At 42.4% G+C, this 16,069-nt stretch overlaps 1 protein-coding gene across 1 annotated transcript; it reads left to right on the forward strand.

Moving 5' to 3' along the window:
- Positions 1-1,100: 1,100 nt before the first annotated feature.
- FOXE1 (forkhead box E1) lies at positions 1,101-4,112 on the forward strand. The gene is made up of 2 exons (XM_063457256.1): positions 1,101-1,203; positions 2,194-4,112. Exon 2 carries the CDS (start codon positions 2,685-2,687, stop codon positions 3,825-3,827), a length of 1,143 nt encoding a protein of 380 aa, XP_063313326.1. The 5' UTR covers positions 1,101-1,203; positions 2,194-2,684; the 3' UTR covers positions 3,828-4,112.
- Positions 4,113-16,069: the final 11,957 nt, after the last annotated feature.

Raw genomic sequence — 16,069 nt, forward strand, 5'->3', positions numbered from 1 at the left:
TCTATTTAAACAAGTCTGTATTTTTCTGCTAAATATTTACACAAGAAATGCCTTCATCTGCTCGATTCAGCACACAGTGTGTACCAACAGCTATTGTGTAGTATTGTATTACTGTTTTCACAAGCAGTGCCAAATAACAGCATGTAAATCTCAATGTTTACAAGTTATGATCTGCTTGTTTAATACACACCAATATAGATAGATAGATAGATAGATAGATAGATAGATAGATAGATAGATAGATATCATTGTAGATAGATAGATAGATAGATAGATATCATTGTAGATAGATAGATAGATAGATAGATAGATAGATAGATAGATAGATATCATTGTAGATAGATAGATAGATAGATAGATAGATAGATAGATAGATAGATAGATAGATAGATATCATTGTAGATAGATAGATAGATAGATAGATAGATAGTTAGTCTATTTATATATATCCAGGTGTGGTCTAATATATATATATATATATGGTAATAAATAGGATCTATCTATCATTTCCACTTGTTACATCTCTACAAATTAAATCAATACATGAGGCATAGAGTTAGTGAATATGTAGGGGTGCCTGTAATTTGTTATTGAGAGTTTGCAATTTAACAATTATTTTGCTTTTATTTGATTATTCAGAATTATTTTAATTGTTACAAAATTAAGTGTCAGAAACGAACGCAGCTCTGTGTCAGAGTCACTGGATTCAAGAATATTAATCCTAATAATTCAGTGGCTTTATGATGAGATTAAAGGTAAGAGAAAAAAGAGAGAGAGGAAAGAGAGAAAGAGAGAGAGAGAGAGAGAGAGAGAGAGAGAGAGAGAGAGAGAGAGAGCGAGAGAGAGAGAGAGAAACAAAGAAAGAAACAAAGAAAGAGATCAGTTGTTGGTTTAAATATCACCATGTGGTTTTATTGTCCTTGGGTCACATATTGATGCAGAGATCTGTGTGGTCCACGATGGGGTTAATCACTGTGGTGGGTGGCAGCTTTGAAAACGTGGGAGGCTTTTATTTTGTGATATGTGGTTGACTGGGAATCCCCAGGTGTGTCTTCATGGGACTCTTATTGTGACAGCTCTGTGTGCAGCAATCATTTCCAGGTATGAGCTGCTGTGCTATTTAAGGCTTTGTGCTAAGAAACAAGGTGACAATCCAGAGACCTTACAGGAACACACAGGCTGCCCTCACTTACTGTCCTCTGGGTAAGTAGGAGACACCTTGCTTTATCATGTGCACTGGAACAACACACACACACACACAACTAGACCCCATCTAAACCATCAGTAGAATGTGCCATGATCCAGATATTTATTGGAGATATTTGTCCACACTTTTCTGAAGCTTATTATGCATTGCAATGTATTGTACCATTGTGTCACAAATTGTTCAAATGAGAAAATGCATCATCAATTATTTAATTGTAAATCGTTTAATAGAATTATTGGATGAAAATGATTGAGAGGTAGTATAAGTCTGTGCATTTTAAGAAAATATTTGCTGTCTATTTACTAAACAGCGAGTTTTTTTGGCGTCTGACGTGATGATATTATGGAAAAAAGAAAAGGCAAGAGATAAATAACCCCGCAGCATTGCTGGGGGGAGATATTTCCTTTAAGGCTGCTTTAGGCTCGTTTTCCAATTTTAGAGACCTCGATCCTTAGAGAATAGACCTCACTGTGCTTGTAGTTAAACGCGACACATACAATAAAAAAAATAAATGTTATCCTATTGTACAGCGCTGCGGAATTTGTTGGCGCTAAATCATAATAATATTAATAATAATAATTAGAACAAATATCAATGTATTACAGATTCATATATTTCGATTTTGCTTCAAGCTCTATATCACAGGCTATATAATATAATATATCCACCGTCTATAATGTATAATAACCTCTGTGATATTTGTTGCTTGGTTTTTGTTTTTGATGTAAATCGATGTTGGAGGGGAAAAAAATAATAATTAGAGATCGCCATGCATGTTCTTATTACAATGAATAATAATAATAATAATTTTTATTATAAAATAATTCAGAAATCTAATTTTTGTTTGTATTCTCTTTTTTATTTCTATTGATGGTTATTAATTTAGTCAGATCACTGTCAGTGTATAGGTCCCTGCATGTTTGAAGCCATTCTCCTGCTCTTGTATTTTGTTTTTCTCTGACATGCAGTTTGTGCTTGTTTTAAAGATTGCCAGATCCACCTGGGTGTCCAGGAGTGCAGATTATCTGTGTATCTCCATTAAAAGCTGATAAGGAGCAAGATAAGAAATTCTCCATCTTCTCTCTATTTTGCTGGTGAGAAGCTACAAGGAGACACCCACCTTGCATCGTGGACCTCACTAGAGATTAAATCCTCTGATTACCGGATTTTTGGTGTCATCTGTGACTCTCCTGCTACCTTGGTGGTCCTGGAGGATTATACAAAAAATTAAAGGGAAAGCTGGGAACAACCAGAACATTAAATAATAAATCATAGCATTAACTAAAATATAGGGTTATTGCAAGGAAAACCTTTTTTTTCTGAATTTATCCGTGGTACAAAGTGGTGCAGATTGTATCTGTTGAACTAATACTTCCTCCTCTGATTTGTACTATCTTGATTTGCAAAAAGACACGGAGTGGACATTTGACAATCACACACACATTATAAAGACCTAGAAACATCTGATTAAGTTGGGATGACAGCGGAAAGCCAACAGTCTCCCAGCAGAGCCACGGGGGCTGGCACCAACCTCCAACAAGCCAGTGGCTTCTCAATACCAGTGGTTAAAGTGGAGAAGGATCCAAGTGAAACAAGTGTCTCTTCCAATGGGCAGCCTGACGTTGATGAAACCCCCAAAGGAAGAAGGAGGAAAAGACCTCTCCAGAGAGGCAAGCCACCCTACAGCTACATAGCCCTCATAGCCATGGCTATTGCCCATTCATCTGACAGGAAGCTCACTTTAGGTGGAATCTACAAATTTATAACTGAGAGATTCCCCTTTTATCGGGACAATTCCAAAAAATGGCAAAACTCCATCAGACATAACCTGACTCTCAATGATTGTTTCATTAAAATTCCCAGGGAACCAGGAAGGCCAGGGAAGGGAAATTACTGGGCTCTGGATCCCAATGCAGAAGACATGTTTGACAGTGGGAGCTTCTTGAGGAGAAGAAAAAGGTTCAAGAGAACTGACCTAACCACATACCCAGCCTACATCCATGACACTAGTATGTTCTCAGCTATCCAAGTTGGCAGGCCCACCTACCACAACTCTATGTACCCCAACGTGGCCATGAGTCCTACTTACAGCCAGCAGATCACACCACATTCCTCAGTGTACTACCCATCATCATCACCAGCCTTCAGCACAGGTCAGTCCAGGGTGTTCAGCATAAATACACTCATAGGTCCACCCAGCGGACCTGAGTCTGGTCAGCAGGCAAACAGGTCCATCAGCCCAGAGATTAGTTCATCCTCCACCAGTTCCTGTACCTATGGGAGTGCAAGCTACAATAGTCAGGCAGGTGGAGGCACCATGCATCCAAGGTCAGCCAACTCGGTGGCCTATTCCTATCCAGTTCCTAACAGCCATCTGCCAATGAATCAGAGCTCCTATGCCCACGGGAATTCACAGCTGTTTGGGACATCCAGTAGGCTGCCCATGCCAACCTCCCCTGCCATGAACAGTGAGACCATGGATTTGTACGGTAGGATGTCTCCTGGACAGTACACCTCACTGACTCCCTACAACACCAATGGGCAGCTAGGTGGCTCTAATGCCTACCTGAGACATGCCACATACCCAGGCAGCATGGACAGGTTTGTGTCTGCTCTTTGATGTAATGGGTGGCACTGCCATGCACAAACACCCAACACACAGATCAAGGTGATGGAGCCTGGTGACTGAGGAGCACATTCTAGAGGTGGTCACCCTAGTCGGGGGCCATGCTGTGTTGATGCTGGACACGATTACTAGATCTAGTAGCTCCACAGTTGTGTACTCTGTGGGGTTTGTGAGGTTTTAGTCTCATGCTGATCAGCATTGTTGTAGTTTTTGTTCCTATATGGTACAATGAGATGCAACCTGGATTGAAAGCTGCAATATTTGACAAACTAAATCTGTCTTTTTTTTTTAGCTGTTTTTTTTATTTTTTTATTTTCCCTATGGGACGAATAAAGACAGCATTTTTTGTATTGTATAATAATTATGCTTTGTGACATGTACATAAGCGTTTTAACACTATAAGGTAACTGTGAATATCCTTTTTGTACTGTATTTTGTATTCTGTCATAAAAACAATGTAATATACATTATGTAATATACATTATTCCTTTGAAATGAAACAGACGTTATCAATTATGTTTATACTAAAAAGCAAATGTTTAGATGACAAACAACTAATAATTCTGAATCCAAAATAACCAATGTGAAAAATATATATATATATATATAATCTCCTGCATATTTTCGTTGGAATATTTATTTGAACTTGGTTATTTTGATATGAATTTTAGCAAGTTGCCGTTTGATGACTAAATCCATTTTATAAGAAACGTTTCGGCCGCTTCTATTCGGCTTCTTAGCTGCAACGATTGGGAATAGTGTGGAAAAATATATATTTTGTAAAACATTGCACTTATTTTTATTTTAAGAAGATGTTTAGTGGGTGCGGGGACTGTGCTTTCTTAACTATTTTTTACATTGTTTTTGCTGTAAACCAAATAAATATATATTAATGACTGATTAATTAAAGAATAGCCACTCTCTGACTTATGTAACCGAGTTATTATATAGGACTTCTTTAGTCTATAGACTATTTCTAATGATAACAAAAATATATATTTTTTTAAAACCGATGAATACAGTGATCTGTAAATATTATTTTTACTACAGGAGCCTATTTCACTCTATATTGTGTGTGTGTGTGTGTGTGAGTTAAACAATTTCAATTCTGTTAGAGTGTGTTATTTTAATACTGCTATTGAGTGTGTTAAACATTTAAATATTGTTAGAGTATGTGTAAATGTAATATTGATAGTGTGTGTGTGTGTGTGTTTGTTTAAACAATGTAATACTGTCGGTGCGAATGTGTGTTGATTTTATACTTTTAGTGTGTGTGTGTGTGTGTGTGTGTGTGTGTGTGTGTGTGTTAAATAAACCGTACTGTGTGTGTCTTTTAAACTATTTAATACAAATGCGTTTTTGTGTATGTGTGTGTGGTTTAAGACATACCATACGCATGTTTAAACTGTGTGTTTGTATTAAATAACTATAAACACTAATGTGGCTTGTATTTGTGTACAAATATTTGCAGGTGCATGTGATACTATGTTTAAAATTCTGAACTAAACATGTATGTGAAATGCTGCTTATGTGCGGATGTGTGTTATATAATTTTAATTATTGTGATTCTGTGTTTAAATAATTAGTACTGTAATGTTTCTCTCTTTGCAATACTTTTAGATGTGTGAGATTATCTACTTGTATGTATGTGATATATATATATATATATATATATATATATATATATATATTCGTCTAGTGTTTTTTTTCTGCATATCATATTCTAACTAAATAATATAATATATTTGATATATTGTATTTACTACGCGTTAACATTAGAGATTTATATGACGGTTATATCATTATTAGAATGATAAAAAAAATAATAATAATTTATTATTAAAACAAAGGTTAATATTTACTGATATCACATGTCGAGATAAACGAAAGCTTTTTATCTATATTATTTTTTTTGCTCACACATCGTGAAATTCAATGATTCAATTGCAAGCCTTTGATATGGCGTTTTATAAAAGGGTTGTGTCCAGATGGCAGAGAATACTATACTTGATGGACCTTGATTTAAACAATTTGAAAACATATATCAGATTTATCTTGGTTTTTCTTTATAAAACTCTCGCCAGATTTACCAAGCAACGCAATACCTTGCCGATTATATATCAAGGTTATTATTATTAGTTTGGGGAGGGGGGTAAATTTTGTTCAAGATAAATGGGTCAACAAAAATGCACGGATATATTTAGAAGGTTCTTCATTTAGTGGTGATTGTTGAGTTGTGTAGTATTGATACTGCTTGGTAGAATTTCACTGAAAATGTCAGAGTTGATAAACATCACATATCTATTGTAGCAGCCTGGTTAATTTGGTCTGAATGTTGCATGGTACCATCTCAACATAGCACTGTTTAGTAAACAAAGCCTTAGCAAACAGGAGTATATCTGCTCTAGGTACCTGCTTAATTCTCCCAATGTACCCTCCAGACACTGGGTTTAGATGTGGGTTGTCACTTCCTAGTGGGTCCCTGGTGTAATTCAGCAACACAACAGCATTAGGTGCATAGAGGATTCAGTGCAGCCTGTAAATGAGGTATGAGCCTCTGAGACTACAAGAAAAGGTCACTTTTCATCTGCACTGTATAACAAGCATATATTCTGTGTATTATTTGTTATCCCATTTATTGAGTCAATATTTGTTAACAATTAGCACCATAATAATAGTATTATCATCTTCATGATCAGATTATTAACCAGGTGATTTAAATGTGCTCTAAAAAAATTTAATTAAAATACAAGGGTACTGGGCATTACTTTACACAAACCCACACTGAATTTACTAAAAGCAGAATTTGAGACTGACACAATATTTTTACCAAGCAACGCAATACATACACATATATATATATATATTGTAAATTGTTTCTGATATATATACATATATATATATAGTTAATACATTGCTAAACACAAATACACACACCAGTCAAGCCATAAGACTTGCTTTTCCCACAGAAATCTCACTTTAACAGTGCTCTCACTATTGCAAGGGATTCTGGGTAGGCGTATGCAAATGAGCTCAACAAAGAACCACGTTTTTATATATAGTGGAATTATGAGGCAAAAATGTATTTCTGTTTAGCAATGTATTAACTATCCACTTACGTCAGGAGGAAGGGGTTTTCATCCACATTTTTTTCCCCCACCACAACTTTTTTGGTATGTAATATATATATATATATATATATAAACATTTCGATCTCAACTAAGATCATTTTCAATCTTAGTTTAGCTTGAAAAAGATCTCAGCTGATATCTAAGCTTTGCATGTTTATCCTGTCTTTCCAATAAAGCTGCTGTACAAGTGATGCTGAGTGCCTGGACTATATTTTGTATTTTATCATTGGAGTGCGGTTAGCCAGCCCCAAGTCTGGATGCACCAGGACCAGTATGAAATAAGAGTGCGGATTTCTCCTTTTGTTTGTACATTAAAATGCACCGAAGAACTGCAATGGAAATGTTATTACATATATTTTGGTGCAGTGTTTTTATTAATATTTTTAAACAAACTTTTTTTCCATCCATACCCCATCAAACAAAGAAAAGGTCAGTTGTTCTAAAGTGAATGAAAAAGTTTTTATTACCTTCACAAGCATTAGCACAACTCTAATATAAAGTGGCCATATGTCATTTAATACCTATTAAAAAATAATCTTTATGCTACAAAAAATGTATCTTGGTCAAATAACATAAAGACCAAGCAACAGAAAACAAACAAGCAAACAAACAAACAAACAAACAAACAGAACCATTTAATTCCTTTCCTATTGATTCCCCTGAGACCTACATTAAATAACGAGAAAACTGCACACAGCATCCCCAGGTAGATGCAAAGATAGAGAACAAAGCCTAGGGCATAATCTAGCTAGATTGCCAATTAACCCACAAACTGCCTAACCTTGTTATTAATTAACATTTCACTACCCTGGGTTAGATGAGGATGGATTTAGAAGGATGTTTTAATTTAAAGTAGTTATAATGCTTGATGTCCCCTGATGAGGTTTAATGAGATGAAGTGGTTATGGGGCTTAGAGTGTCCATTTAAGTCAGAGGTAGGAAACCTTTGGCCCTTCAGATGTTGTGGACAAGCATCATGGGAGATTTAGTCCACAACATCTGGAGTGCTGAAGGTTGTCTACTCCATTTTTCAGCCATATCCCTGAAAGTGATTGTGACGGAGTTCCTGTACTCCGACCGAGTACCTCCGCCCAGTCCGCTTCCTAGCCACTTGCAGGGACCCTGGAACACTTCAGCCCCAGTCACCAAAATTGACTGCGGTCCTTCTGGAGCTTTTCTCCCCGACCAGGCTGCAGCTCTCCTTCCATGCAGGTATAGTCCCCTCTGCCTCATACACTACAACCCTGCTTCCAGTCAGGTATAGACCCCTCTGCCTCTTCCACTGCAGCACTTCTTCCAGGCAGGTATAGTCCCCTCTGCCTCATACACTACAACCCTGCTTCCAGTCAGGTATAGACCCCTCTGCCTCTTCCACTGCAGCGCATCTTCCAGGCAGGTATCCACATCCACCTGCAATGTTATAGCTCTTGTCTTTAAAAAGACATTTGCGGCTCTCAGGCCTAGCTCTGTTGCTTTATCCCAGGGCTAGAAGGATTCCTACAAATCCACACAGAACACAAGTTCCAAAATTATCTGACAGTCAAAACTTTATTTTTCTTGGGACAAGCCCATATGATTATTACATAAAGATTGCTGTGACAACTCAATAAACATACAAACAGTCAATTCATAGCAGACAACATAGCAACTTATTATAACACAATAACATATTTATAAATGGGTGGGGAAGACAATAATTAAGAGGAAATATCTATCCTGCCTGCAGAATTAACAATATGCAAATCTACCTGAATGTGCAAATTAACCAGCCTTACGATTCAGGTAGTGTATATTGTAGTTGCTACCAACAAAGGGCACTGCACAGGCTCCATAGCCAATCCACCTAGTTGGTAGCAATCCTTAGCAGTACAGGAGAACAGGCAAAACATTTAACAGTATACACACACACATTATAAATAATTACACTACACACACCCTGCACCTATAATGGGTACAGGGTGTATCTAAAACATAAGAAAAGTCCAGCAACCTACATAAATAGTCTGTCTGAAGGTCCAGGTGATGGTGACTACCGTCACAGTGATTTATTAGCCTATTAATAAAGACTGAGAGTAGCATCTATTAATCCCTGTCTACATCCATCCCCTATCTGACATAAGGGGGCAAATAGAACAAGCAAGTGTACATAGAACCTCCATCAATCAGAGGAAACAATACATTGCACATTCCCTCTTCCACCTAAGAGAGAAACTCAACCACTGCAACTTCTTAAAGGGAAAACTCCTTAATGAGATGAAGTAACCCCTTCAGTCACTTACCTGAGGCAGCGGCGATGTCCCTCGTCGCTGTCTCCGCCTCCGCGATGCTCCTCCTCTTCATTGCGTCGGGCGGTGGGTGAGACTGATCTCGCCCACCAGCCGAGGGGACCTAATGCGTATGCGTGGCAATGCCGCGCATGCGCATTACGTCTCCCCATAGGAAAGCATTGAAAAATAATTTCAATGCTTTCCTATGGGGTTTTAAATGACGCTGGAGGTCCTCACACAGCGTGAGGACGTCCAGCGACGCTCTAGCACAGGTTTCCTGTGCTAGAACCCAGGAAGTGACCTCTAGTGGCTGTCTAATAGACAGCCACTAGAGGTGGAGTTAACCCTGCAATGCAATTATTGCAGTTTATAAAAAACTGCAATAATTACACTTGCAGGGTTAAGAGTAGTGGGAGTTGGCACCCAGACCACTCCAATGAGCAGAAGTGGTCTGGGTGCCTGGAGTGTCCCTTTAACTTCAGCCAAGTACATTATAAAGTATTCGTGCAGCACCAAGTACACAACATGTTTAAGCAACGTTTCGCTCCCATAACTTTCCTCAGCTTTAATGATCAGTGTAATCACACTACTCTTTATACAGCTGGATCCCAGGTACTGGATATACAATTAAAACAATGCCAGCACATAAAAAAACTAATATATCACACAGAAAACGGACAAAATTAGCCAGTAAGGAAATTCAGCTTTATAAAAAGCACTGCAAGTGGAAAAAAACTGTAACAATTAATCAGTAATGGACAAATTTCAAACAACATTGGTTCTCATATAATCCACAGAAACAATGTTAAATTCGTGCCAAAGACTTTAGTGTATCAGTTCCATTTAGATATTGTATCAACTGTAGCACTGTCTGGTAATCAATCATAATATTAATAGTCAATAGAATTTGTCTTCTCAATCAGTGAATTTTTTTTAATTTGTAGTTCATAAGTAGTGCATTTATGTGATTTGCAACTGAGATTTATATGAGCCGGTTTGTCCTAATACAATTTTATTAATGACACGGAGGCTCCTATTATGCTATCTCTTTCTTACTTTATTCCTCAGCAGCAAAGAAAAAATATACTGAAAGAGAAAAATATGTAGAATATGAAATATATAACCGATACAACCATATCTGCCTAGTAACAGGGCAGCCAATCAGTCTCTAGGAACAGTCCATAAATCTCCATCCTTGTACTTCCACTTCCTCTTTCTTTGTTGCTGTCCTCAGACCAGCTAAGTATTATTTTTTCTCTCCTATATTGTGTGCTTGATTCTATTTATTAGGGTTTTGTACCCTGTGTTTACTACCCAAAATATTATTGTTGATTACATTGCTTGCTGTTTTTCTGTATATTTTCGTTTATTTTGTCTATTTTTATTGAGGTTTTTTGTTACTGTTTGCCTCCCCTGCGTTTTTCCCACCGCTTCCCCTGTCTGTGTTGCCTTTTCACTCACCCAGACAGGGTTCGCGGCTAGCAGGGGAGACTTGCATCGGAGTTTTGTACTCCTTGGTTCCCTTCCCTCTCCCCTCGCGGCTGCGTGTGCGGCCGCGTTTGTTTGCCGACCCGATAGCTATCTCCTCGCACCCGCTGGTGCGAGGGAGTTCCCGGCCGCGTGTGATTCACGCGCTCCCCGGCCATTGGCGGGGGAGGAGCTTAGTGGCAGCGTGGCGCGCTCTGCACACGGCGGCCATCTTCTGCCTCATCGCACGAGGGCTGGGCGGCTTTTTCAACGGGTCGGCTCCCTTACCTCTCCCCTATACTGTTCTGTGCAGGTATTTTTGCTTGTGGGTTAATCAACCCCTATTGTTAACTCTGTGTGTTCCCCCTAATACTGCCCTGATTCAGTTTTGCACCGGTTGCTCGGTGCCTGATTTTTATTATTTAAAGGTGCAGTACATAAATTTATTTTCTGCTCTGCGCATTATGCAGGCTGGAGGTGTGGGTTCTGGTAGCCCCAGTTACCCCATTATGGACCCCTCTCAGACTCCTAATGCAGGGGAATTAGGCCTTACTCCCTCCCAGGAATTCCAGGCCCTTATGGATTCTACTATGCAGAGGGCTCTGGCTTCGGCCATGGGGACCGTGTCCTCGTCCCTCTCCCACACTATCCAACAGGCGTTAACACTGCCTTTGACCCCTGTCATGTTGCCTGCTCCCATGCCTGCAGTTCAGACTCAGGCGGGTCGCAAGGCTCAAACTAAGGCTAAACATGTCTCTCCAGATGTGACGCAGGTGTTACCTGCCCTGACTGACGTGCCTATGGCCGTCCAAGATGGCGCGTTTCCGCGCAAGAGAGCCGCTGGCCGGGCAAAAATCGGCCAGAAAATGGAAACGGGCGCGTGCCCGTGATGATGGATCGGATACCGATCAGACTGGAGAGTCGGATTCGGACCCCCCTGATTACGCCTCCTATGAGGAAAGGGGCTCCGGCGATGAGGCGGAGTTTGACGCTTCGGCACTTCCTCCGGGTGAGGGGCAGGACATCTGTGATCCTCAGGGTTACCCCCTGTTCGATCCCGATGATCTCCGCCATCCTCGCTCGGCGGAATGGGACCCGCCCGCGCACATTGCCAGTTATCTGGCACTTCGTATGCGTACCCCTCTCTCCAAAGAGGGGCGCAGTAAATTGAGGGCCGAGTGCCCGAGGCCTTCCGTGCCTGATGCGGCGTGCAAGACGCCAGAGGTTGACCCTCAGATCTCCCAATTCCTGGCTAAAACAGGCTGGAAACCCAGGAAGGGGCTAGAGTTTTCATTGCATAACTGTCAGGACAAGATCCTGGACACCCTGGGCCCCGCTGCCAAGCTCTATGAGCTTTTGGAGGCAGCTAAAGCTGGGACAAAGCCCATCGACCTCGATGAGGCGATTGGGTGGGTCCAGAGATTGATTTGCCTCCTTGGCAACGCAAATACGGCCATGTCGGCTGAACGCCGCAAGGCGATTTTGCTCAAGATTGAGCCAAAGTTAGTGAACCTCGCTGTGAAGGAGCCGGGTGCCTCGGCCAAAGGTATGCTCTTTGGGGAGTGCTTTGTCAAGGATTTGGGCTCCTTTGTGCGTACCTTCACCGCTCTTGATAAAGCGCAGTCTAACCTAAAGCGGGTCTTTGGCCCTAAGGTTTTCCATGGGGCCGGGAGGTATAGGAGCCGTCCGCCCGGCCGTGGAGCTCGAGGTCCCTCGCGGACCCACAGAGGTTCCTTCTCCGCCCCCCGAACCTACCAGGAGTATAAGCCAGCGCCCTTCTTCCCCTCACGTGGGAGACCTTGGCAAAGTCGAGGAGGTCGTGGACAACCCTCATACAGACGCCCTTACGGTGAGTACCCAAAATCGTATGTCTTGCAGAGCGAGTGTGGGGGGCAGGTTGGCACTATTTCTAGAAAGGTGGGGTATGATCACCACAGATGTTTGGGTTCTGGAGACGGTCAGGGGTTTCCGTCTGGATCTGTTATCTCCCCCTGTCCAGACTTTTATCCCACAAGAACTGAGACTGCCGGACGATCAGTCCGAGCTAATTACCGCGGAGATCGCGGAGTTGTCTGCCAAACAGGCCATTCAAGAAATCCCTTACAACCACCCAGGCTTTCTGAGCAATTTGTTTCTTGTAGCCAAGAAAGGCGGAGGTGTCCGCCCGGTGATAAACCTCAAACACCTGAATTTTTTCCTACGTTACCATCACTTCAAGATGGAGGGTGCCCACTGTCTCCGGGACCTGCTACGTCAAGGGGATTGGATGGTCAAGTTGGACCTCAAAGATGCCTACTTGACTATACCCATGGCAAAAGAGCACTGGGACTTATTGCACTTTACGTGGCAAGGTCGTCGATGGCGGTTTACCTGTCTGCCGTTCGGTCTATCTTCGGCTCCATGGTGTTTCACGAAGGTAATGAAGCCTGTGGTGGCTTTCCTCAGGGCCCGAGGGGTCCGCATGATTATTTACCTGGACGACATATTGATTATGTCCTCGTCCCCCGACCAACTTCTCAGACACCTGGGATGGACGGTAAACCTCCTGGAAGGCCTGGGCTTCCTCGTGAATTGGGAAAAATCCATTGTGGAACCAGTACAGAGGATAGAATTCCTGGGCTTCGAGGTCGATTCAGTCACCCAGTTTCTGTTCCTGCCGGAAAGCAAACTTCGGTCGATGAAGAAGGAGATACGGCGTGCACTACGGGCCTCCTCTCTCTCAGTCCGACAACTGGCGAGAGTGATCGGCCTCTTGGCCTCTTCAATTCAAGCGATTTTCCCAGGCCCATTACATTACCGGGCCCTACAACGTTTGAAAGGTTCCCATCTTCGGGCCGGGGGCTCGTACGAGAGCATCTTGACCCTGGACGCCGACTCCAGAGACGAGCTACGATGGTGGTTGGACCACATGGAGGCATGGAACGGCCGGGCCATCTTCGGCTCTGCGCCGGACATGGTGATAGAGTCGGACGCGAGCCTACACGGTTGGGGCGCTCGCTGTGGCAGTATCTCCACCGGTGGAAGATGGTCCGAGGTCGAGTCGACCTTACACATAAATTGCCTGGAGCTTCTGGCAGGTTCGTTCGCCATTCGGAGCCTATCTCCGACTCAAGGGAATTGCTGCGTACTACTGCGCATGGACAATGTGTCCGCAGTCAGGTACATAAACCACCTGGGTGGTACGAAATCGAAACAGCTGGCGAACCTGGCAAGGGACTTCTGGCAGTTTTGCCTCCACAACGCTATATCGGTTACAGCCGAACATATTCCGGGACTGGACAACGAGTGGGCGGATTGGAATTCGCGTTACCTGAAAGACTCAGGAGACTGGCATTTACTATCCTCAACCTTCCAAAGGATGGACCGGCTATGGGGTCCTCTACACCTGGACTTGTTCGCGTCCAGACTGAACTCCCAACTGCCCCAGTACTTCAGTTGGAGACCGGACCCGACAGCCGCTGCGGTGGACGCGTTCTTACAGACGTGGCCGCTAGGGCGCCACTTTGCGTTCCCACCGTTCAATCTGATATCCCGGACACTGACGTACGCGACCAGACAGGATTGCACGCTGGTAATGGTGGTCCCCCTGTGGCAATCTCAACCGTGGTTCCCCCGTCTCCTGGAAATGGCCATAGACTTCCCACGGACGATCGAAATGAGGCCGGATGTGCTTCTAGACCCGGATGGGAACTCGCACGAATTGGTGGATCAGAACTTGCTCCAACTCACGGCTTGGCTGATCTCAGGGGACCCTGGTGTGTCACGGACGTTTCGCAGGCAACTGCTCGACTCTTGGAAAATGCCTGGGCGCCAGGTACCAGGCAGGCCTACAAGTCCGCATGGCGCGTGTGGTCTAGCTGGTGCTTGGGAAGATTGCTGGATCCACTTTCTGCCCCTCTAACTGCTCTGCTCAGTTTCCTGACTGAACGTTTCGATTCGGGTTTGGCCTATCGTACCCTTAATGTTTATAGATCGGCTATTTCGGCCGGACACAGAGGGCTAGATGGATCTCCGATTGGTCAACATCCTGTTGTGTGTCGACTGTTGAAGGGTATCCGTTTCGCTAGGCCTCCAAGCTCTAGATACTCATCATTTTGGGACGTTAATGTTGTCCTTGGTTTCTTGGACTCCTGGCCCTGTAATGAGGACCTGACTCTCAAACAGTTGTCATGGAAACTGGTCATGCTTCTGTGCTTACTTTCATGCAAAAGAGTATCGGACGTCAGGGCTCTGGATTGGAACGCGATTTCGTTCACTCCGGAAGGTGTGTCGTTTAATATCTCAAGGAGGACTAAGTCGGCTTCCAAGTCGGTGGACTACCCTAGGTGCTCCGTCAGACCGACTTTATGTCCTGTGGCTTGTCTCCAGGTCTATTTGGCTCATACTCGACAGTTGAGGTCAACGGACTTGCCTCCACTATTTATTTCCTTTAAGGCACCGTTTCTACCTGTCTCCTCGACTACGTTAGCCCGCTGGGTTAAGGGTCTGCTTTCCGCTGCAGGAATTGATACTTCGATTTTTACGGCACATTCGGTTAGGGGTGCCATGGCATCGAAGGCTTCTACGATGGGATGTCGTCTGGACGATATCTTGAGAGCGGCGGACTGGTCTAAAGAATCGACGTTCCGTAATTTCTATTTCCGCCCGATTGAACATGTTTCTTCATTGGTGGTGGCTCAGCTTTAAACTAGCATAATAGGAGCCTCCGTGTCATTAATAAAATTCCCAGATTTTACTAATAACATGACGTAAAGTCATGATTTTATTAATGACACGGAGGCGAGTATTATTCCCACCCACCCGCCCATGGATCTGGGGTAAGTTTATGTTTATGGTTCAATCGGGGTGATTTTTCACTCATGGTAAGTGCACTTGGTTTACTTGTTTTGAATGCATATTCTTGTCGGGTGTGACATATATCTTTATTAATCTAACTAGGATTCTCGTGATGTACAGGTATTATGTATACGATATGTTACACTCAGGTCCTAAGTTTGGAGTTTACCACATATTTCTTTGTTTTACAGCTTGATTTCGTTTTGTGGAAATTACCAGTTGGAAAGTTACTCGTTACTAATATGGATGTTTCGGTTTGGGTCTTCGGTTCAGAAGGCAAAGAAGAGGAAGTGGAAGTACAAGGATGGAGATTTATGGACTGTTCCTAGAGACTGATTGGCTGCCCTGTTACTAGGCAGATATGGTTGTATCGGTTATATATTTCATATTCTACATATTTTTCTCTTTCAGTATATTTTTTCTTTGCTGCTGAGGAATAAAGTAAGAAAGAGATAGCATAATACTCGCCTCCGTGTCATTAATAAAATCATGACTTTACGTCATGTTATTAGTAAAATCTGGGAATTCCTGTTCA

This window comes from Pelobates fuscus, chromosome 5, assembly GCF_036172605.1.
Source record: "Pelobates fuscus isolate aPelFus1 chromosome 5, aPelFus1.pri, whole genome shotgun sequence".
Classification (NCBI taxonomy): domain Eukaryota; kingdom Metazoa; phylum Chordata; class Amphibia; order Anura; family Pelobatidae; genus Pelobates; species Pelobates fuscus.

What these genes read in the sequence shown, in the direction of transcription:
- FOXE1 (XM_063457256.1), top strand. Translation starts at nt 2,685, where the DNA reads ATGACAGCGGAAAGCCAACAGTCTCCCAGCAGAGCCACGGGGGCTGGC.